This window comes from Meriones unguiculatus, chromosome 10, assembly GCF_030254825.1.
Source record: "Meriones unguiculatus strain TT.TT164.6M chromosome 10, Bangor_MerUng_6.1, whole genome shotgun sequence".
NCBI lineage: Eukaryota > Metazoa > Chordata > Mammalia > Rodentia > Muridae > Meriones > Meriones unguiculatus.
The window spans coordinates 49,186,105-49,210,643 of NC_083358.1; the positions used below are offsets into that span (position 1 = coordinate 49,186,105).

The following is a 24,539-nucleotide window of genomic DNA, read 5'->3' on the forward strand; positions in this document are numbered from 1 at the left end:
GGAACCCTGCCCTGCTCCCTGCAGGGCCCTGCTAGGTTTCAGCCAGTGAAATCCTCTCTGCATCTCCCCTGCGCAGCTAACTGGCTAACAACACAGACCAAAGCGTAAAAGATTTTACATGTGTCAGTCATGAGGGAGAGAAGAGGCTTTGGAAAATACCTCAGAAAGGAGGGTGTTCTCAGCAAGCTACTGTTGGTGACAAGGAACATCATGGCTGCCAGACACCTAATGAGTTCCAATTAGCGACGTCTGCATTTGCATCTTTCAAGACTTGCCCTTTCTGTCCACACACAGCACCTGCTTTACGTGGTCTGACTGTACTGCTACTTCAGCTCTCAGAACTTCATTCCCTTCAGCCAGGAGGTGGAGATGAGAGTTTCTTCTGGAGGCTCTGCAAAGATTCGTAAGATGATGTATCCAGAGAGGGACTGGCATATACCAGCCTCCCCAGTGCTGCTGGTGACTGCCGTGCTTGCTCTCAGGAAAGCTCCCCTCCCCATGATGCGCTGTGGAAGGTCCCCGGGTAAGCTAAACTTGTGACCTTCCATCACATGGTAGCCTCATCCTAACACACACCTTTCAATGATTAGCGATCAATTAAATAGAACCCATTCCACTCTCAAATGATTATGTCTTATTATTAAATTAATGGCATGGAATTTTAGTTTTTGCTGTCTGCTGGCTGTATTTGCTGTCTGCTCTTCTCTTGGACTACTGGGTGCTATGTGAAGTCACCGTGTTTATTTTATAGCCACAGGGGAACAAGCCCTTACAATAATTTTAAAAGACACCTGTAAACAAGGGTATTTTCACAGGATCCTATTTGGGAGCTCACATTTGCTGTTCATTAATTTAGGATTTGATAATTTAACATAAATTAAAATAAAAGCCTGTTTCACTGAGTGTGTGTCTCATCCTTCCTTGTCTGGGCTGGTCCACACTGACAGATGTTAACTTAGACACTGCTGGCATTCTGCAAAGCCAGGGAGGCCTGTGCACATGCAGTCTTGCATCCTGTGATATTAACATCTTGTTAGTTGGAGACTAGAGATGTGAAGAAAGAAGGATTATTAAAAAAAATCAACATTTGCCTTATCAAATGTAATAGAAAATTCTAATGTGATTTACTGGCAATGGGAAATTGGATTATAGCTTTATCTATTTAAGTCAACTTGAAAATCACCCTCACAACTTCTGTTTCGACATGGGTGGGATCAGGTTCTAACAGATACTTCTCAGAGTGCAAACATGGGCATGATAGTCAAAATATAAAGCTCAGTAATGAAATTATGCACACACTTCTAAAACAGTTTATGTTAACAAGTGAGGAAAATGTATGCATTATTATATTTACACTGTAAAGAAAGACAAGGAAGTTATTTATATCCAGCTGGAAATAATCAGGAGGAGATAAGGGGAAGTATAAGCCAGATGAATTTTGCATATGTACCTGAAACACTGAGGGGCTGTGACATTGGCAAAATGAACCCTCGCATTGAAGGCTTTCCTCTTTAGTATATCACTCTGAAGCGCAGCATGAATTTCATTTGTCAATTACATGGTATGGCAAGAATGTGATTTATTCTATAATGAAATGAGTATAATGCAGGAAGTAGTGAAGGGTTTATTCAAATGTGTTAAATGCCACACACGAACACCTTCTGAGTGACTGAGAATCAACACATTTAATAACAGCCCTCACTCACTGGCTGTCAGTCTACCCACAGCAAGTCTTACACAATGGCCGCATCAAAGGGTTCAGTGTTGAGTCCACACTGAGCCTGCATGGCAGGTTTATTCCCCTCTGAACCTACTGCCAGGAAGGAGCCTCTTTGGCCTTATTGTTTCCATATTTCACTAGAGAGCTATTTGCTGAGTGCTGTGCACAGCGCTGAGAGCACAGCATAAGGGGAAATATATAAAGTGGCTTATCTAGCCAAAGGAGTTTTTAGAAGTCCTCCAAGGACAGAGGTCTAGAGTGCCATGTCAGGCTGAACACCAGATGAAGAAGAGCAAGGTGAGGGGACCCTGAAGGACAAAGAGCAAAGGTCCACACCAGTAAGGGACTCCTTTGTCTCTCAAGAGAAACCATTTTAGAAGTTAACTGGGGTAGAAGCAGGGTCCAGAGAGTATGTGATAAATATCATTCTGCAAACTGTGTGAAGGGTTTGTAAATCAAACTAACTTCAATTTAGTTTTCTGTTGAAATTCTTGCCTGCTAAGTTTTTGTTTTGTTTTATTTTGACTATTTTTGAAACAGGGCTTTATACAGCCCAGTGTGGCCTCAAACTTGTGGTGTACCCAAGGATGGCCTTCTCTCCCTCCCAAGTGCTGGGAATATCGGCGTTTACCATCAAGTGTAGTTTACACACAGCCTGGGACCCCCTCAGTCAAGAAGGCTGCACCTGGCTTCAGTCCACAGCTCTTCCTTCTCGGTGTTACTTTGAAAGGCAGCTGGACAAGCTTAACGAAAATCCTTGCCAAGACCTTATTTAAAGCATTTAATTTGCAGATTATTTTGACAACAATTGCTCATTTAGCATTAATATTTTAATTCAGAACTGTAGCTTTTAACCATTTTTACTTATTTCCACAGAAGATTTGGCTATGCTCGCTGTGTAGGAAGAGGCTGGGACTCCCATGGGTATGCTGAGGCTGTAATCGTTCCCCGAATGCTCTTCACTCAGCGCACCACATGGTGCTTACATGTGAAGTGCCTTCTGCAGGGACATGAACAAAGCAGTGTCTGCTTTCTTTACTTGTCTTTTTTGTTGAGAAATCCCACTGAAATGCTGAATCTAAAAACGATGGACAGTTCTTTGTTTTCTTGATGTGAAAGCAAAACTCTCTAAATTTGGATATTAAAAAACAATTTGATGTAATTCTTTTGAATGTTTCTTTCTGTTTATATTTCACTAGTTTATTATATATGGAACATCACCAGTTTCCCCATTGAATTTGTTAAAATCTCCAATGCATTTTCTTTTGATCAATAACATAGAGCAGTGTTCAGCTCCTATGATAACATCAACCTGATCATGATTTTCCTACATTACTGTACCAGCATGCTGGCTAACGTCTAGTTATCAGTCTCTGCTTTTCACGTTGAAACAGATGGATCTGTAGTGTGCCTGCCTCCCGTCTTCCTCAGGTGACTCAGTCCCGAAGAGCTAGCATGCTTTTACCCATCAATTTGTGTTTGCTGTCTCAAGCTCTCTTACGTACATCTGAATTTCAGTCATTCAGGAAAGGAGCCAGCGCCTGCCCTGACATGAAATCTGTACAGTTCTCTCTTTACAGCTGTTTATAAAATGAGGTCTTTACAAATCTACCCACTTCAGCTCTGCCACATATTTTCAAGACGTCCTCAGGGCAGGCTCAGACCTTCGGAATCCCAGCTGCACCTAGGGTTTCTTTTCCTTCTCAGCCTTCATTAAGTGGCTTGACGGCTTCTCTCACTTTTGATTAATTCCCTTAGAAATCAGTCCTCAGCATGGTTCTTAGCTCACCCTGTTTTATTACACATTTGTATTTTATTAACTTTTCATCTAAGGTAATCAACAGGCTTACTAGTTTCTATGGGAAGGGCTTTAGAAATGATCAGAGTACTGCTCACCTCTCATTTCTCATACTTTGAACTTAAACTGGTTCTAGTCTGGTTTGTTCTATGGATTAGACATTTTTAAAAAGTGGAGTGGAGAAGGAGTTGGGAGCCTGGGAGGAGCCAGGGGGTAGGACAGAAATGGTGCAGATACAACACTGATGCACAAAGTTCTCAAAAATGACAGCAAAACAAAAGTGTGTGAGTTTCCATAGAAATGTTTTAGGTACTCAATTACCAATCCATTTCCAATGGCATCTCTTTACCAAAGGTTGGCTGTAGGGTTCTCATGCTGCAGTAACACATGGGCCCACTTTCTGTGGCTTGTTTAAGGCTTGTGCCCTTCATGTCTCTGCAGCCACCTGCTGGCCCAGGTAGCTCAGAGCCTTCCACATTGCCCTGCACCTAGCATTGCAACTTACGTGCTCTATATCAACACACGCATTGAACCTATGATTAGCAGCTTTGTTCAAGCTGCAGCTGGGTGTTCAGGTACCAACATTTAACCACTTCCATCTAGAGCACTGCATGTCACTGGTTTTCCCTCAGGTGCACTCACCTGAGGGAGGCAGGATACCAGCCCCCTCCCCCAAGACATTTCTTCTGTTCCTGAATCAAGAAAATAAAACATTGGTGTTCAACACAAATTCTGACAGATTGTCTTGGGTATCTGCTCTTCCTTCTTTTTTCATGTATTGAGGTGTTAGGAGTTCTAAGACATCTCCTGGGACACCAGTGACACCACCGTATTCTTGTTGTCTCTGACAGCTATTGCTACTGAGAAGCAACTATCAGTTAGCGTACTGCTCCTTTCCATGTCAGTAATCTTTGTTTTCATTGGCTTACTCTTGCTTCTGCTGCTGTATCGACACGTAAATGTTTCACTCTCCATTTGTATTGACTTTCACTGAAATGGTTTTCATAAAGACTTTTTACAAAGATCTATTCCAGTTGTGATTATTTTTATGTTTGTGTATCTGTGGGAAAATATGTGCACATGAGTGCAGGGTCCCACGGAGGCCAGAAACTGTCCCATTCCCTGGAGCTGGAGTCACAAGGAGCTGGGAATCAAGAAGCTGGGAATCAAGAAGCTGGGAATCAAGTTTGGGTCCTCTACAAGAGCAACAATTGTTCTGTACCACATTTTAATTTGAATATATCATGTATTACCACCTATCTGTTTCTTTTCTCCCCCTTTCAATGTGTGCTTTCAGGTACTCTTATCTCTATTTTCATGAAGAAAACAATGTATGTGATGAGTATGCAAATTACTCTAGCCACTACAGAAATCACCAGGCAATGTCTTTCAACTATTATGTGTTGGATTTCTAGGGATTCTTAAGTTTGATAATTTGATTTTTTTATAATTCTAAAAATTCTGAACTATTATTTTCCATGATTTTTGCCTCTCCTTTTTCTTTAACATACACTGTGGGACCATATTTATGCATGATTCATATATATGCCATGCTTTGAATTCTGCATCCCTTCTCTGAACACTGGGTTGAACCGGGGGCTTCAAGCTTACTATACGCATCTTCTACAGCTAAGCTATGCCTTAGCACTGTATTTCTTTTCCTGAAATTCTGCTTTAGAATTCTGTAATTTTTCCTGTCACACCATCCATTTTCTTCATTCTCTGTTCAACTCTTTCTAGTCCATTTTATTGCAATTATACATAGATTTGGAAAGTGTATGTGGATACATTTTCTCATATTTTCTCAGATAACACCTCCACTCCTATTTCCTTAAAGTTGCATCTGATAATTTTAGTATAAGAAGAAGTTTCAATTTTACCATTTTGACTCTTTTGCTAGTTATATTTTATTTATCATTTATCATTTTTATATAATGTGTGTGAGTTTGAGTCTATACTTTCGTAGGACTTTGCCAATAGAGAGTTTGCTATCATCAGCATAAAGTAATAGTTCTCTAAAGATTTATTTATTTACCAATTTTCAATAGTCCCACTTACTTAAGCAGAAAATAACTTCAATTAATCATTGTTGAATTTCAGAAAAATAAAACCAAAATGTGTCTCTATGCTCATTTGGGAATTAAGCTTCAGATTCCCTTTCTCCACCTATGAAATCAGAGCCTGAGTGACACAAGACACATTATACCTCCTCTCTGGCTGTGGGTACAGTTGTGGTTGCCAGGGTGCTGCATTCTGGGACAGGGTTTGGGGATATGAGGAAATGATGTTTTTGTGGAAATGAGTCTTTGTAGCTCTCTGTGACTGTTCCCTATTCCCTGTAACCTTCACTTTCATCAAGAGTGCTTGGGTCTCAGGCCTTCGATGGTCATTTTGAGGAGAAAGCCAAAGACCAGGTCTGCACTGCAGCATCTTGGAGAGGTCTCATGCTGGGTAATTTCAGCGCTCAGTGTGTATTTTGTTTGAATTCCAAAACTATGAGGTATTTTCATACATTTAGATAATTTTACCTAGCTTCCTGGCTGTTTCAGGCACAGAAACCTACATTATCAAAAGGAAAAGTCTCTACAGGCCTTGGTTTGGACTTTTCAAGATGGACACGTGGTTGTTTTCTATAATTCTTTGAGTTTCCTGGTATGAAAGGCTAACACATTTATAGTCCTGCTCCTGTTTGTTCTTCTCTCAGCACAGCTGTGCAACATACCAACATCGCTCCTGCTACCCACCACCTGCCTGTTCCCTCTTCTGTTTGGGTATTTCTAGTGTCTGTCTTCCTGATCTCACCGCTGTAGGCTTTCTTGCTTCTCTGCAGTTGGTGCATTTTCTCTCATCTATGAAGCTTTTAATTAAGAATTTATGATTCTATCTAGACAAAAATTGTGAACTTTTTTGGAATTTTAGAGTGTAGCATATGAGACATGTTGCTTTTCATTCTGCCAAACCTCTAGGGAGCAACATCTTTCATCCTAACCTCCGCGTTGGCACCCTCATACTCTGCGGATGGCGTGAATCCAGCCCCGGTGAACCTCACAGTTGGAACTTTCCGAACAGATTCTTCCTCACACAATGTCTCCTCCATCAGCGTTACACATCAGCTGGAATGGGGGAAGCGGATTCGGAATGATACTGATTTTTATCCCATCTTTTCGCGCACACCTATCACCCTTTGGTTTCCTGTCTTTATGACAGAGAGTGACTAATGTTAGCTCTCTTACTATAAAGGGCTGGCACTTTGTCTCTAGTCTCTCAAGACTGATGAGGTAACACCAAAATCTGCACCTTCCCAGAGGGGCTAGCCCAGGTACCGCTCCACGGAAAAGCACTTGGCAGGCATTTCTTCTCCCAGTTTGTGCGCTGTACCGTGAGAGATGTGGCCCTCACCCAGCAGTTTCATCTGTTTAACCCCGTGAGGGTGTTGTCTATGTGTGCGGTATGGGTTATGACAGGACTTAATAATATATGCTGTAATTCTAAATTCCTTCCTTTTGCTACAGTCCAACCCTATACTTCTAAGCTTTAAGAGCTGCAGCCTTTCACCATTCAGCATTCAGTGCACACTTGTTTCTTATCCGGGCCTTTGCACAGTCTAGCTGGAATGATACTCACTGGTATGTAGATCTGCAGGTTGTACATACACCATTGTTGTTTTTCCTGTACCTGATTGGATGCATTTCCTAGGCCCAAGGACAGGGTAAGTCTATGGCTCACACTCTCTTCTTTCCTGTGTCTGTCAAGATTAATTAAGCAGAATTTAATAGCACAAATTCAGGTTATCTATCTCTGTTCCCATCAATGGGACCAAGGGAAAGTCACAGCTGCCAGCATGGGAAAAGCATCACCAAGGAACACAAGGAGCCTGTTGATAAAGGAGCCAGGTGGCAGCTGGGCTGCTTTTAAAGGCTCTGGTCTTTCACAGGGCAGATGGTCTAGTTACCTCTTTGGTACATTCTGGAAGTTTCTTAGGCAAAAGAAAAGGAGCTGATGGAGGAAAGTCAACTCTGCTGTCTTTATCAGAGGAGGGATTTCTTCCAGAAAGTAGAGTGAGTGTTTTCCAGTGACACTCTGTATCTTTTTAAACTCCTTCTGGATTCTGGCTCTGTGTGGTTTTGGGTTGAGTAAACCCTGCTCTGTCTACTGCGTTTTCATTTCTTTTGTCAGGGTCGTTCATCTCAGAGGCTGACGGTCAGATGCTATTTTGGATAGTGTTTTGAATAAAATCATACTTGGCTTCAAAGGCTTCCACAACTCCCAAGATCTACAAACAGAAATTCACTTGGTTCTGGTGCTCCAGGAAGCAGAGAGGCCTGTTTTTCTCCAGGCCAGCTTCTATGGCTTCTTGTAGGCAGAGCGTTTGAAGCAGGACAAAAGCTGAAGAAGTGTTACATTTTATTCAGGATGTGTCCACCTGTGTGCTTCATTATATTACTTCTTACGTCTGGAATAGGGACCCAAGCAAGCTGGTAGGAGTTTAGCAAGCTCTGCTTGCTCATCTGAAAGTCAAGATCACTTTGTGGCAGCAGAGGGTGAGAACAGAGATGGGCTGAGAGCACTGGGAATCCACTCCTCTGTTCACAAGGGGCCTGAGCAATGGGCCTGTGGTAACCAGCATATCTCAGTCGTGGTCATGGCTGACGTTGCTGTCCTTGAGATCAGAAAGGAAAAGGAAGCAAGGCAGAGCTCATGGAAAGGACAATGGAGCCCTGCCTGGTAGCAGCTCTCCCTCTTCTGCTGTTTCTCACAAAGTCAGTCTGAGGGTCAAAGGTCCTGCAGCCTTTCCAGATCAAGTCACCTGGGAACCAAGTATGTAAATGAAGGGCCAAGACAAGATTCAGAAGAGCAGTGTAAGGTGCCAATGTTGTGCCACTGCAAGCATTCCTTTCCAGCTCTGGATCCTCAGGGCTGCGCAGAGCAGACTGAGTGTTACACAGCCTGCATGGTAAGTGCTCATGACTCTGAAGATTCTCTTTCTGAAAAGCTAATGGGACGCTTGAGTAAAGACTGGGTCTGCAGGTGAGTCACGCAGAAGTCCTTTCTCATGGGCAGAGAGAAACAGAAGGGTTTGTAAAGGCAGTGACCACAGAAGTTGGCCTGTGGTCCAGTGCCTTCCTGCCACGTGTGGGCTAGTGGGGTGCACTACATGAGGGGACATTCAACATTCCTTAGGGTACTCACTTGCTTGAAGTCAAAATATGATTACTGCAGGAAAATACTTGTGTGAAATTACTAGGTCCTGTTGTACTACTTCATAACGTAGAGATTTTTATCCAGATTAGGAACCCTAAGTTTGCAATACTTGAGGGTAGACACACTCTGTTCTGATTTACAATTGCCACCAAACCACAGTAAACACATGATGCCTCCAGGCTGCTGGCACAGAGCAGCACATTTCAAACAGCCCACTCTGGACGCGTTAAGTGGAACGGTCATCTTTCATTCTACCTATGGAACCCACAACTGTTTTATGCTTCTGGCTCAGTAGGCATTTTTTGAAAGATTTTCCTTTAATTTTTCGGCACTGTTGTTAATTTCAGTGTGTAGCAGCAGCAGCAGCCACGCGGTGCTCACCATTGCACAAAGCTCTCATTTCGGGAGATGTGTGAACAAAGCTGTTTTGAGTGCAGCATGATTCCTAAGGATTATTTATTGTGATTGTTTTCTATATCCACAGAAAATCCTCATTTTCTCTTCCTCCACATTTTTTTTTTTCAGCGTCAGCCATTCTGGCAGCACCTGTGCCTGTTTGGATGATTCAAATCCTCCTCTCACTCCGCAGTCCTGTCTTCTCTCCTTCAACCTTCATCTTCGTAAAAGTCTCTAGAGTTAGCAATTTGTAAGAAATAATTAGGTTCCCTTTTCAATTCCCTTGGAGGCCAGGAGTTACAATGAAGGTAACCGCAGCCCTAAAATCAGGCCTCCAAGGCTGGGCTCCAAATACCCTGCAGATACCTGGGATCTGACGTCCAGCACGGTCAGAATCCACTGTATCCATTCAGCGGGTGGCAAAACTTAGCTGGTCTTTAGGAAGGTACGTTTTTATATAGGTGTTTTTATTTTTATATAGGTATTATTATATAGGTGTTCCCATGAAGTAGCATCAGAGAACAAACAGGTTGCCTATATTTGCTGACAATGCACCAAAAAAGTAAGTTATCAGGCTTAATTTCTCTAAGAAGTCACCAAGCAAAATTAAAAACAAAACAAAACAAAACAAAACAAAACAAAACAAAACAAAACTAACCAACCAATGAACCAACCAAATGAAAACACCATGAAGCTGAGCACGGCTTAAAGCTCTGTCCTGCTACCTGCTGGGCGTCCCTTCTGTGCTCCCAGGAATACACAATATATACCAAAGGAAGATATCAGCTGTGGGGACATCAGAAACAGGCTCCATTATTTTTTAATGAAAGAATGAATTCAGAACAACATGCTTAAATATTTTGCCCAAAGTTGTACAATCAGTTAAAACAATAAGATAAAAGATAGAATTCAGTTGGTTTATTTTCTTCCTGGTCTTAATCTTATAGTCCCCAAACTTAAAATTTTATTATGACTTAGCCATATTCAAAAAGCAATTGTGCCTATTTATTCAAAGTAGATTCAATAGAGTCAGTAATTTAGTGATTAAAATTATGTACATTAAATATACTGTTATGTGTCATTGAAAAACTTATTTCCCAAGGTAGTTTAGCATTTTTTCTCACACATGGAAAGAAATGAGAGAAAAGCAAAGAAAGAAAACTTTTAAGAGGCAATCAAAATATAATTTGCTAATGGTGGGAGAAAAGAAAATGAGAATAAATAAATGTCAAAAAAAAAAAGGAGCACGCCAACTTGTGTGTAGAAAGGATGCTTCTCAAAATATGGTCCCTGTACTCCAGTTTCCATTACAAACCTTTATGCACACTGACATTGCTGCCACAGCCTCTTTCAATGGACGTTCATCATTCCTTCACACACACACACACACACACACACACACACACACTCAGACACGAGGATAGCAGTGAGTGTTAACAGCCTTTAATTGCATCAGCATGGTGAAGACTGGAGACTAACAGTATTACCGTAGACCACAGATGACTCTCAAACACTGAGTTAAAGTTCAACTCTACGAATTATGTGGCGCGACACACATGCTTCCAGAGGAAATCTTCTGATCAGCTGGACTTGAAGAAGCTCAGGTTTATAAACAGCAGGTTTGCATTGGCTGGTGGAGAGTCTGAAGGCTCTGGTGATGTTCCTGGGCAGCTTTCAGGGTCTGGCCCTCTGGCAGCGCACCAGAACAAGAGACCATATACCTGGATGATAAAGCCGCACTGCTGTGTCTTGTTATTTCTTTCTTACTTTAATACTTCAATTTAATGTGGAATAATTTTCATCCATGACCACTTTCCTCCTGTTTGAAATTTCTTTCTTACTGCTAGTGTTTTTTCTGGTTATCTTACAGCCATATATGTATGTTATGTGTTATGTGTCATATATAAATTCAGATGTTGACTAAGAAAGAACTACAAATGAAAATGAATGCACATAAATCCTTATCAAGAACAAGTTTTGTTTTTGTATGGAAGCAATAAAATGGTTCGATTTTTCCCTTTTACAAAAAGGAAAAAGAAAACAAAACTAACCCTGACCTCTCACAGCATCAACTCTACAGGAAGAGTGAGAAAAGTTCAGTTCTAAGTTCTTTTAAGTTCTGTCCTCTTGGGGAGGCTCATTGTTAAAAACAAAGCTGTGGGTGATTAACCACACACCTCTAGCACTCACTGCCAAACCTTCTGCAGTTTGTTCCAGACCCCTGAGTGGCTCACGCATTGTAGCCACGTGCTTTGCTCTGAGTATTACAATTTTACTCTGCCTTACCCTTGCAATGACAAACCAGAAATTTCCCAAGCCTTCTCTGCAGATGTAGGAAACAAAAATATGTAAATATACTTACTTAATATGCAGATGTTTCTCTGAATACTTAATCACCCTGAGTTATTCTTTCTTTGATCACTGAGAACTGGATCTAAGCATCCCTACTGAATTCACAAACTTCCAGCTGTGTCTCCTCTGAGGTTCCACACTTCTCAGAGGACTCCATCTTCCTCTAAGGTACCCTGGCTGTGAGGTCCCTATCATCCTCTGGGAGAGTGGTCTTCCTCCTGTCGGTTCCCCTTCTGTACTAGATCCAGACTATTGTGGCTTGACTGAATGGGCACTTCCTGTCCCCTGCCTCCTGGGAGCTAAAGCACATGCTGCTGTTGCTGCTGTCATCCATGGCTTCTCCTTTTGTTTTTAATAATAAAAATGATAATAATATTTTTTTTTCAAATGTCAAGCTCAGATTTGCCCTTTATGGTCAAGGCCCCTTAGAAACTTCAAGTGTCGTGTAGAATCACACTTGCTGCACTGAATTATAGCTACCCCTTTCTCTCCCTTTCTTGCATAGTTAACTTCTGAAGACTTGGTCTCTGGCTGAGCCTTCATGTGGGATAAACGAATAGGGAACATTATAGAGGCAGAAACAACAAGCAAAGGGTTGAGTGACAATTCTGACACTCCTCAGTGTCCTGCTGCAGGTGCCTGTGGTCTCCTGGCCGCGCTCAGCCTCTGAGTTCAGCATCCTTTCTCTATCAAAAGGATGGTTATTGGCAGCTGCAATTTCTTCCAGTCTTAAGTGTGACATCTCTGAGTAAATTACCCAAGGTTTTGGGAGGGAAATTTATGACCATCCTACAAGCGATGGTTGCATCCTTGGAGATCCTCCTGTCTCCTATGGCCGCTTGCTTCTGGCTTTGGGACAACTGTACTAAGTCAACCTAATTGGAACATTCTAGTCCACATGTTTGGAGCTAGTTATATTGGAAGATAAAGTGCACATTTGCATAAATGAATATGTACCAGATGCAAAATTATGCACAAATATGCACCTTTGATATATTAGATAAAAGCTTGGTTCGCCACATACTCAAAAATGTCTTTACTGTTTATTTGGCCATAGGAAGAATCGCTCAATTCCATTTATTGAAAATTGTGAACTAAATCATCCTAATACTGAGTGAAATAGTAAATATGTGAATCCATCATGGTCAAAATTGAAGTCATAGGCAAATATCTTTTCACCTTAATCTGGTCGAATTTTTCATTTTTACAGTTAATTAATATATTTTTTTACCTGTGAATATTTTGTTCTTGGAGATCAGGAAAGGTGTTAAATGTTTAAACTCTCTATACTTCAATTGTCTTATCTCTATAAAATGGGATTAGTGTCCCTTTCCTATGAATACAAGCACTGTGTAAATATTAGGCAGCTTTACAGAACCCACCTGAAAGTACTGGTATAAAGACCGTATCGGAAATTCTCCTGGGACTCCTGACAGTGGAAGTGAAGGCATCTCTGACTCTTCTGCCTGCTCTTGGGACCCTTTTACTCCTACTAGGTTGCCTCATCCAGCTTTGATAGAGTGGTTTGCTTAGTTATATTGTAACTTGTTATCCTGGGTTAGGATAATATCTCTGGGAGGCCTGCTCTTTTCTGAAGGGAAACAGAGAAGGAGTGGATCTGGGGGTCAGAGAGGTGGCATACAGGAGTGGGAGGAGTGGAGGGAATGGAAACTGGTCAGGACATAATGTGTGAGAGAATAATAACAATAAAAAAGAAATATTTGGTCAATAATACCATCTGCGTAAAAGGTACTAGGAAAATCTCATAATTCTTCTCTCTTGCCTGGTAGAATGATTGGACTGGGAGAATCTAATTTACTGATTTGCTCACTCAGCAGCTATGGTCAGGCTCTTTTGTGAGTTCTGTGCTGCACTGAGTGAGGACAGCACAGGAGAGCCTGTCTAGAAAGACTTTACTTTCCCCAGCCAAACAAACTCTTCTTTATAAAACATGCATATAATTCTACATGCACACATTTATTGATATCAGTTTTGCATGTATAAACCACATGCTAATTATCACACAGATATAAAATATATGTCCTTTAGTTTACAGAAGTATAATTTGAAACTCAGAGAGGAAGCCAAGGTTCCCTCCCATGTCAGAGGCCAGCTGGTAACGGGAAGGCAGTTTACCTGATTAATGTTCAATCTTAATAAAATTCCATGAACGCTACCTGATTTCCACATTTCCAAGACACTCCATCAGAAGCTCCCCTACAGCAGGACAGAGGTTTGGTCACCTCTGTCTCTGTCTCTCAGAAACCAGCGCTGCTGCCAGTGAACAGCGGTGTCCTCACCCTGAGATCTAGGACCTGGCCCTTCTTCACTAACATGGTCAGTCTCAGCCTCTCTCTAAACTGCCAGTCCACTCTGCTGGTTTTCTACACTCTCTTTTGTCTTCACAGGTTCTGTTTTTGCTTTCCCCCTTCCAGTCAGCCCATGGGCTTTCTGAAACTCAATCAGCCTTCTATTTTATAATTAGTAAACATTATGGGCCTGGTACCTACCAAGATGCCAGTGAGAACAGGACACAAGTGCCAATAGGAAAACAAATCTGTCCAAACACAAATTCACTGGCTGCACTTGGGTTAAGAGTATCTCCATTCTTCTGCCTCCAGACGGTACCCAGAGCATGTACATTGTATGTGCCTACATGTGTGTCCTGTATGGTGGTGCACATGTGTGTTCAATGTGTGTGTGCAGGACTCCTCATGTGGGTGTGAATAATCAGTTACATGCTTCTCCAGGGCATCTGGATCTTGTCAGGAATGTGCGTTTCTGTGCCTGCCACACAGCTCTGCTGGGCCTGGGATTTTGTGAGCTGGGGTTTGTTTGGGGGAGGGTGCTTTGGCTCCAGTAGTTTGTGAAGTCAGCTCAGTAAAATCCACAGTCTCAGTTTTTTGCATTTGAAGGGACAATTTCACAAGATTACTATTTTGAAACTTTATCACAACCAAGAGACACAGTGCACATACTATCCCTCATACACCTGCACCTCAAACACTACTTAGACCTGTGCAACACTGGCTCAAAAAAGAATAAAATCCAACAAAATCGATTGAAGCTCACTGTTCATGGAGCATTTGTAAACGCTTGAACACCTGAAACTATGATTTAAAGAGAGCTAAAAGACAAAACACTGCAGATATAGCGAGCACACAGGAAAGGGATCTCTTATTCACTTTCCCTGAGAGAGTAAACCAGGGCTCCTGCTGTCCAAAACCTGTATGGGCCCCCCAAAGGCTAAAATAATGTTGACCTTGTGACCCAGCTATCCCACACCTTGGCATGTGTGCAAGGATTCTCTACCTAATGTCAGGGACACTTGCTTATCCACGTTCACTGCTGCTGTGTTCACAACAGGGAGGACATGGAGTCAGCCTCATGACCCAGTACCCAATGAGCAGATAATGAAAATGTGGTTGTGACACATATGCAACTTTATTTAGTTATGAGGAAAAATTTATCTTTAGGTCAATGCTGAAAGTAGAAAACACACATTGAATATTCTCTCGTATCTGTGGATCCCAGCTTCAGCTCTTTGTACTTGTCTGTGTAATTGGAGTATCTGCAGAAGCCACAACTGGAAAAAGGCTTTGAGGGCCAGTGGTACCTTAAGAGACTGGAGACACAGAGGGGGGTAAGCAGGGTTAACCAAAACCCAATTTACTGCCTCTCTCCATGTTTTATAATCACAGTGGGGGAGTGGGGGGAGGCAGTGCCGCTGTCCCTGTGGCCTGAGGGGAAGCTCTGCTTGCGGTCTGGGCTAATGAGGAGGATTTTCTGGGTGACCTGTGAGCATGCCTGTGTCCTCCGTCTAGGCTGTGTGGCTGTGGCAAGAAGCACTGTGTGGTTAGTGACAACCGGTCTTCAGATGAGCAGGGCTTGTCAGACCTGGTGAAACAACATATTGTCAACACCCCTGCAACTGCGCTGGGTAATAAATTGTCTGTTGCTTCTGTTTCCTCCACTTCCCATGAAGCTGCTAGCTAGTCTCACTTCTCGGTCTCCTGATTGCTCATCTCTGCCCTTCTGCAAGGACTGGATCCCCCTGCCTGCTTGGACTTTTAGAGAATGACAAACGTGGGTTGAAGTACATATCTATTTAATCCCTGTGGGCTTAGAGTTTCTATGTGCCTAGAGAAAAATGGAAGAGTTGCACAACAGTGAAATAGGTGTGGGAGTGGACAGGGCTGTGTGAGGATGAAGGAGGTTACTATAGCAGGGGAGGGTTCCCATTCCACATAGCCACTGGTGTTCCAGGCACCCAGCGGTGGCATCCTTTAAAGACCTGATGGACCTGGGAGTGGATGCCTTGAGAGCTCAGTGTTTGTTCACCGACAGCTTTGACTATGTTTTCACGTCTTAGCTCTCACTCCTTACTTATCTCATTCTTCACAACCATGTAAAAATCAAGTTAGTTAGAGCAAATACACATGGTGATACAGTGACCAGGATCTCTTTTCTTGTTGGTTGTCTTCCATTTCTGAATTCCAGAGGGATTAACCCTAACCCTGTGCACTAAAAATCCCAAAAGTCAGTGGAAATCTTCTGCAATAAAAGTACCGTGAATCTGGGAACTTGTCAAAATCAGAGCCATGGGACTCAGTCTGATTCATCCTAGATGGTGCAGTGCTGGGAGCTTTGAGCTCATCAAGGCCTCCTCCGGTGGCTCTGCTTTGCCTCTTCCCAGAACTCGGAAGATTCTCTACAGAAACTGCCTTGTGGTCAGGTATGCTGTCTACTTGTTCAGTCTTACTGAGGAATTTCATCCAAAGTGTATAGATCAACGGCTGAAAAACACTGGCTGATGACGGCAGTCTTCCTTGACGCAGCTTAGTGCCAGCAGTGTTCAGAGAGTTAACATTTGCCTCACAAAACTGCAAGACTCATGTTCACACAAAACAGCTGCTGACTAGCATTAGTATTTACACATATATTTAAACCAGCTCCATGTTATCTGGTTATCAATACTACAAAAGTGTTATTATCAAAGGTCAAATGTAGAAAAGTACATACATGGAATGAAAACAGAAGATGTAGCTTGTGTATATTTTGGGTAAGATGCTCTTATCCCCAACGTACTTCCTTTGAAAAATTAAATAATGCAAACAGTTTTGAAAAACAAGCAGCTTTCCTCAAACACACAGGCCAAGGATATTTGCAGTGGGATGTTTATAGCAGGTGTCCTTTTCTCCAGCTTGAAAAGGGGTGTTGTGTCATGGTGTCGATGACTCTGCGGACATCTAGCTCACACTTAACTACACAATGACAGAGCTCATGGGAAACGAATTCATAATTTTCCCTGTGTTTCCAAGCTAAATAAAATTTGGTCACCCAGTTGAACAAGCCTGACCACCTACTCTCATCTCTGAGTGAATTGCTTCCTATTTGTGTCCCCCAGGCCTGGCAGCGCACTGAACAGTGTACTGTATCTGCCAAGCGAAAGCCATGGTGGCTTAGTTCTCAGTCATGGAGACACAGCTGAGGCCCCACAATGGTGGGCATGAAGACGATGCTGGCAGGTTTCAGTCTCTAAGTCATTCAAACCCTGCTGGGATCTACTGAGGCTATTGCTGCACAAAGATCTGAACCAGTCACATGTCACTCGCCAGCCGTGCACCTCATAAAGCAGCCACATCCATTTCTCAACAGTTATGGTGATAAGGTCAAGATACTTACAGTTCACGACAACTCTCACTTTCTTCACATCTGGAAAGGACACATCGTTCTCCGCGCTGCACTCGTACTCCCCGGCCTGGTCCCTTGTAATTCCATAAATGTCCAAATATTGTCCATTTTCAAATGGTTTTGCTACAACAACAATAACGGAAAATAGCACATTTAATTGTTGCTACTGGAGGCTTCATTCAAGGAAAGCAACAATTTTAGCAGTACCTATCAGATGCAAGTAGCCAGACAATTCCCCATACAAAAGAAAACTCAGAAAAAAAGGCCCCTTGGTCAGATGGCACAACCCTGAGCCATATCCTCACAATGTGCATGGAATTCACCAGTGTAGCTTGGTGTGTGCTGATTTTATACAGCATAAACTCTCAGCTGGACTCTTCAGCTAACTACACATCACTTTTCTCTGGGGAACATCCCCTTGCTCACAGTTTCCAGCCAGATGGCTTGATGAAACTGCACAGATCTATAAAATCAGCACCAGGAGCCCCCGTCCAAAACTGCCAATGCTCCTAAGCAAGCCACCCTGTATGCAAATCACCCAGTGAATATCGGGAAAAAATCTTTATGATTTTCAACTAAGAGTTAAGTGGTTATACAAACAAACCTCAGGGAAAACATTATGTTTGACAAAAAAATAACAGTAGATTAACAATATAAAGTCATAATCCCAGATGGAAGAATATCCTCAAGTTAATGAGATTGGAAATCAAGACTCCTTTCTTCAGTAATAAGATTGTACTCAAACAAAAGCAGAGTCATTGGGCAGCTGGGGTCCTAACAGTTAGAGTCTCCACAGAGAAAATGGGGTGTTTAGAGCAGCTCTTCCTTCCCTGTCCTTTAGAAGGCTCTGAAACACAATCCCATTCCATTACCTACAGAGGGGTTGGGAATCAGGGAGTTCACTGACTAAATAGCATTTCCCAAAGTCAAGACAGTCTTTGTCCTCATGCTGTTATCCTCCCAGAAATTCAAGGACCCAGAAGTCAGAAAGTTAATGGGATTCACTTTCAATAAACCTAAAAAAAATTCAGTTACAGTTCTCAAATCTAGAATGCATGTCAATTACTGTCCCCCCGGGATTCTGTCTAAGACAGTATTTGCCATTACAGTTTGCCCTCAGAATGACCACAACTTTGCCAATAAAAGACATGACTGTCTACATACAACTCTTTCTATTTACCAGGTTGTGTTCAATTTGTAGACAGAGCTAAACTTCTGAGATGCTAGTTGGCTGACAAACTCTTTGGTGAGGTAGGATTATGAAATAATAGTTAACTTCACAATCCAAATTGGTGAAATTCAGTGATGGGGAGCATTTGCCATCAAGGCGCTGTCACTCACTGTACTCCCTGACACAGTGCTCTTTCCCCTGTGGCTCCCCTCTCTCATTCTCACAAATCCAGTGTTAAAGGTTCAAATTACTCTGTAAAAACAAATGAAACTTGGAAGACAAATTCCATCCAGACCAGGCACAGTCTGCAGCCTATCTGAATGGTCAAGGGTCACACAATCAAAAACCAAGAAATTAGACGGGAAAGCTATACACACACATACACACACACACACACACACACACACACACACACATGCTCTTTAGTTCTTACTGTTTTCCTATAGCAAGAATAATAAAATAGCCTTTAAAGTATTGATGGTTAGGAATAAATACAACAGTCTTTGATTTTTGTTTTAATGTTTTTATTAGCATATATTAATTATACATGGTAATGAGTTTCATCCACATACTTTCCTACATGTACTTAATATATTTCAATCACAGTCACCCCCATTACCCTTTCTTATCCCTCTGCCATTGTTATTCATCTTCTTCCTCTCCCCAGGTACACTCTCTTCTGCTCTCATGTGACCTAGCAAATTTCATTAGGGTGTGGGTGGCAATTTGTTTATAGGCATGTGTGCACCTATCAGTGGCTGCACCACTGAAGAAAATGTCCCTTTCTCTATCATCAACCATCACTGTGTGTACATTACCATGGGAGGGTATATCACTTGAGTTTTTCTCCTCCCAGGAGAAGATAGTCATATATATATGAAATGTGAAAAGCAATAGGTTCAGAACAAATGCTGCAAACTCTGAAATGAAATGCCACATGCCACTTTCAGAAAAGTCACCATTGCATCAGTCAGTTCCAGAGATACCTACTAAGCATGTGTCCCTGCCATGGACATGGATGCCATGGTCTACAGAGTGATGTTGGAGATCTTTCTCCACCCTGCCTCAGAGTGAGATCTGAGTTGACAGTGAGTAGATGCTACAGTCAGCAGTCAGTCACATGACTCCATAAAGTGCCTGCCGGGGAGGGAACACACCAGAGTCACCTTGCTTTTCCTGCTTGGCTATTGAATCTCTAGGTCTGCTGCGACTTCTGCTGCCTTGCCACCATCAGCCGGCACAGGGTATCTGCCTTATGTGGGTAAGATGCCCATTCTGAACTCGACTTTGTGCTGTTCTAGGGCCAGTATTTCCAGAACTTAATTCCAGGTTGGAAAATTAAGAGCTGTGTTCATCAAGGGATGGATTCAATAGAACACACTATTCCGTCAGTGCAATTCAGCTCAACCCACCCCAAAGTGGAAGAGAAGGACCAGGTTTGCTGGATGTAGAGAGAGAAGACAAAGACAATTACCTCAAATAAGACAGGGATCAACTTAACCCTAGAATGACTCCACAGTGCTCACAGCGTGGTGGACTTCAGTCCCAGGGAGGAGCAAGTGCAGTGGAGGTGTGAGCACACTATCACACCAGCCTTTCTGGTCACATGCCTCCACGCCTGCCAGTGAAGCTCCTGTCCTGTCATTCTGTATGCCATCATGTCACCTTCACATGGCACACACTTAGTAAATATTTATTGAATGAGTAATCAAAACAATAATTGAGAATGAAGTCCCGTGCACTAAAACTCCACATTTGAAGAAGCCTCCACCTCACTTTTAGTTACAGGGAAGGAAAGCAGTCTTAGAAAGTGTTGTCATGTTGATTGACATCTTGACGTGGCACAAAGTGACCAGCTAAGAGCAAATCCCATAAAGCTACTGTCAATCCATTTTAAGATCGCAAAGACTATCAAAACATTAAATACCACACTGCAGGATAAAGAAAGGAACTTTGAAAGACTATAAGGTAAACCATTTTCTTTTGCATATAATCGCTTCCAAATAGGGACATACTTTTCTCTAGAACAAATAAATAAATAAATGGAGGGCTGGAGAGATGGCTCAGTGGTTAAGAAAAATGGCTGCTCTTGAATAGGAATCAGGTTTAGTTCCCAGGATCCAGGACCTGTGATCTGCCAACTTTACCCCTAAGGAATTCTCAAGCCTGTTCTGGGAGTTCCAGCTCAGTCATAGCTCTCTAAACATATCTGATATTGTGGTTGAGCAGTAGTTAACCACCACGCTTCAGAACCACTTTTAACAGTTTCCAAAATCTTTCCCCAGAAAGAGTTATCTCACACTTCTAGGGTTCCTTGCAGAACCCTAGGGTTCCTTGTTAGAGTCTCACGGCTACTAGAACTCACTGGTATGACCCTGCAGATTTGTACAATATCCCTACAATGGTTCATCTGCACATATAGGAACAGCCATCTCCCAACAGCTTCTTATGCAATCTCACACTTGCGATCACGAAGCACTGAAGCTTCTCTTCTCTCCACTGTCTCACACTATGCAGTCAGGGATGTGAGTAAATGCGCTGGGCCAGCATCTGAGCTCATCGTTCCTGAGCTATGATACCCCTCTCTGGATTCTTCCATTTTAGTTGGCCCACAGGCGATGTAGGCGGACAGTGACAGAGCCTGCATTGTGCGATCACCCTGGTGAATAAGTTATGCAAATAAATCACTCACATCAGTGTATGACACACAATGAGTATGAAACACACATTTGCTCTTCTTATAATGCACAGGTGTGGTGTGGAAGAGAGTTTAGTTTGGAGACTGCTTCTGCACTGATGGGTTACTAGATTCAGTGTTTTATTTCTGCCTTATCATGGTCTTTAATAGAGACTTAGGAGGCTGAGCAGGAAACGCTAACAAAGACAACCAGCTGATCTCCTATCAGCTCAACAGGTAAGTAAACACACACATCTTGTCCATCATATGCTAATTGAATTGCAGCGTTACCCTTCATTGGAGTTACTTCTCAAGGCCAATATAGCCTTCCCTATTTCTTGTTCCTGTGTTTATAGGTGTACACACACATACACACGCACATGCACGATTGTCTGGGAAGCTTCTAGTATAAAAACAGCAGCCAAAGAAAGCCTCAAAGCATTGCTTTTCTGGTAAGAGTGGTAGAATGATGTAATGGAAGCAAGGCCCAATGGACACCTCAGGCCAACCAACAAGCCTAAAGCCAGGAACTGCATATCTCTTTTGCAGTTGTTGGCCAGTGAGGTTCCACAGACCATCAGAAATTACAGGGTATCACTGTCGCTCTCAGCTTCCCTCCAGAAGTGCATGAGTAAGACCCCGTTGCTGAAGGCATTAGATCTTCCAGTCATAGGGCATGAAAAAAAATCAAGCTGGCACTAATCTTGAAGCTTCATCCTTACTGTCTCACTTTCACAGTGCTAGAGGGCACTAACCATGTTATGAGAAAAGCAACCATCAGTCTTACATAGCTGTGAATATGAGGAGCTACAGTTTTAACCAGCTCGGAAGGACCTGCCCACTGGCACAGCAGTGGCATGGACACTATGGAGTAACCAATTGCTTCTGCTAAGTTCTGCTTCACAACACTGAACTCATAACAAGCACCAAGAACTTACAACTACACAGATCATAGGCCCTAAGGGGAAACCTGATTTTATTATTCCGCTAAGTTGACATGTTTTTAACTGACTCCTCAGAACTTACCAGATTATACCCATAGACAAGCACATCTCTCAGCCTTCACTGGAGAAGCTTCTTTTTGCAGTTGATGGTGATTAACACAGACCCACAAATGGTCAAGGGACAGAGAATTTCATAGTACAGAATGCTCAGCCCTAAATGAGACAGCTCTGTCATACTCCCACACCACAAGTCTCATGGATTATTGCACAAAGGGGCAGGAAAGGTTATAAGTGCCAGAGACAGTGGCTGACTACAGGGAAATTGTCATTTTTCTGGACACAGCAGGGCTGTTGCTCATGAGAACTCAGAGCAGTTATGACCACACGCACATGTTCTACACAAGATCAAACTAGACAAAGTTCCAGCATGAAAAGGGGCGGTGGGCATGAAGTCTCATCCCTAGCTGAGGAGCTACTGGCAATTGGCTGCTGGGAGGTGTGGAGTTCCGTTTCTGTAACGGTTGTGACCCCTGGTGAGTGGACCTCCAGTGGATAGCCCTATATACTTAAGTATATGGGCAGCACAAATTGGTTTTGATGGGTTTAAAAATGAAACAAAACAAAAACAACAAAAATATCCAAAGCATACAAAATTTGGTGAGTGGGGAAGGGAAGATGGATCTGAGAGGAATTATAAGGAATATGATTAAGGCACATTGCATTAAATTATCAAAGAGTGCATGAAACTGAAGAACAACAGACTGGGATGAATTCTCATAGCCAACCTTCTTGCAGTCTGCCTTTCTCTGCTAACATCCTGAACTCTTCCTACCCTAGCCAACCATGTGACGTTCCAACCTTCAGTTCCCTCAAGAGACAAGCTAGCTACTCAAAGGAGCCTTTTATGATTTACTGGCCAGTCTTACAGCCCACATTGCATCCTTAAAAACCAAAATTAGCATCAAGAAACATAAGTAATGAAAGATCACTCGGACCCTGTGCAGCATAGAAATGTTAATTCTTAGCAATTCTATGCCTATTTTTTCTTCCTACTATACTGATGGTCTGTGAAATAAAAGGCCCTTTCTTATTCCATATCTCATGTTAGGGCTATAGTTGTTGACTATATTGTCTTGATCAGTTAACCTTTCCATCAGTATTAAAAATATTATCATTAACAATTAAATAAAAATAAAGTAAAACTAATACTTTTTATTTTTCCATCAGTCATTATTTTGTTCAAGATGCTAAATGCCTCTCTTTGAATTAATTCCTTAGTGAGACTAGAGTTAACTCATGGGGTAGGTTCCATGGTTTTGAACCCCTGAACCCATGGACTCTGAACGCATGGATTTAATCATCCAGAAACTTTTTTTCTTTTTAGTTTCCGTACTAAATGTCTACATACTGATTTTCTATCATTGTTCTCTAAACAGTATAACATAACTACTTATGGAACATTTATACTGTGGTAGGCATTGTAAATAGTTTATGTGGTAAAGTGCAAGACATGATCCAGTTATATTCAAACACAAACCTACTTTAAATAGAAAGACTGGGGCATTTATTGAGTTTGACATCTGTGGAATGTCCCAGAGTTGGTTCTCCACAGACAAGGTGGACTCTCGATAGAATACGGCAATAACCATGAAGTGGTTAAGCATTTTGCGAATGAACTCAGTTACAGATGTGGAATAAAAAACCAACTGCTAAAACTCCAGGTTTGATTCACATGTGGCCCAGATGCCTAAATTTAAAAGCAGGCAGCAGAATGGTTTGTGGTAAGAACTAGATTAAGGTATGTGCATATAATTCTGGTTTTTGGAACAATAACATGTAATTTGGATGGGTGTTGACATCTGAAAAATGCTTTTGGATCTCATATTAAACTCCTGTGGTTGCTGTAGCATGCTAGTGCAAACCTACTGGGTTAAAATCAATACATCAACCCAGCTGTCAATTTTGTCTATGCAAAATGCTATATGTATAAGTGATTGTTTTTTTTTGCAATGGTTGCCATGGCATCACCACCATGGCATTGATTTAAAATAAAATGACTTGGTTACCTCATGTTTCTTAAGGTCAAGGTCCTGTGTTGTGTTGTGTGTTGTGTGTGTGTCTGTGTGTGTCTGTGTCTGTGTGTGTGCTAATCAAATTTCTCTTACAAAGAAAGATTTCTCCTGGTCACTGGGGAAATCAGATCACAAGTAAAAGGTGAACTTTTCAATGGTATTATGTTACAAACCTTACCACAAGGGAAATATTTGGAGGACTCACTTGCATCACAGCAGTCTCAGGAGCCTCAGAATCACAGTCACAAAGAGGAGCGATGGAAATGCCTCTACCAACCGGTTGGAGGTTGGTCTGGTGCTATGTGCTCTAATGCTAATTACTGCCCCCCCCAAGATCTGCTTGCAGTCAGGTTGAGTACATCCTCATGTACACCATACACTGCTCTTTGTTGTGTAAACTTGGCTTTACCTAATTCAAAGTTACATGGTTAATAAACTTGCTGAAGCCTGTGACTGGGCAGAAGAGAAGGAGGTGGGCTTAGGTTCTGAGCTTAGGTCCAGAGGGGGACCATG

General features: G+C 42.2%; 1 protein-coding gene across 2 annotated transcripts in view; it reads right to left on the reverse strand.

The window, feature by feature from the left end:
• Positions 1–24,539, reverse strand: part of Negr1 (neuronal growth regulator 1) — a 727,040-nt gene that overhangs the window by 213,712 nt on the left and 488,789 nt on the right. For both annotated transcript variants that reach the window (XM_060392439.1, XM_060392438.1), the window contains exon 4: positions 17,154–17,285. In XM_060392439.1, the coding sequence (XP_060248422.1) occupies positions 17,154–17,285 (132 nt within the window). The remainder of the gene's footprint in view (positions 1–17,153; positions 17,286–24,539) is intronic.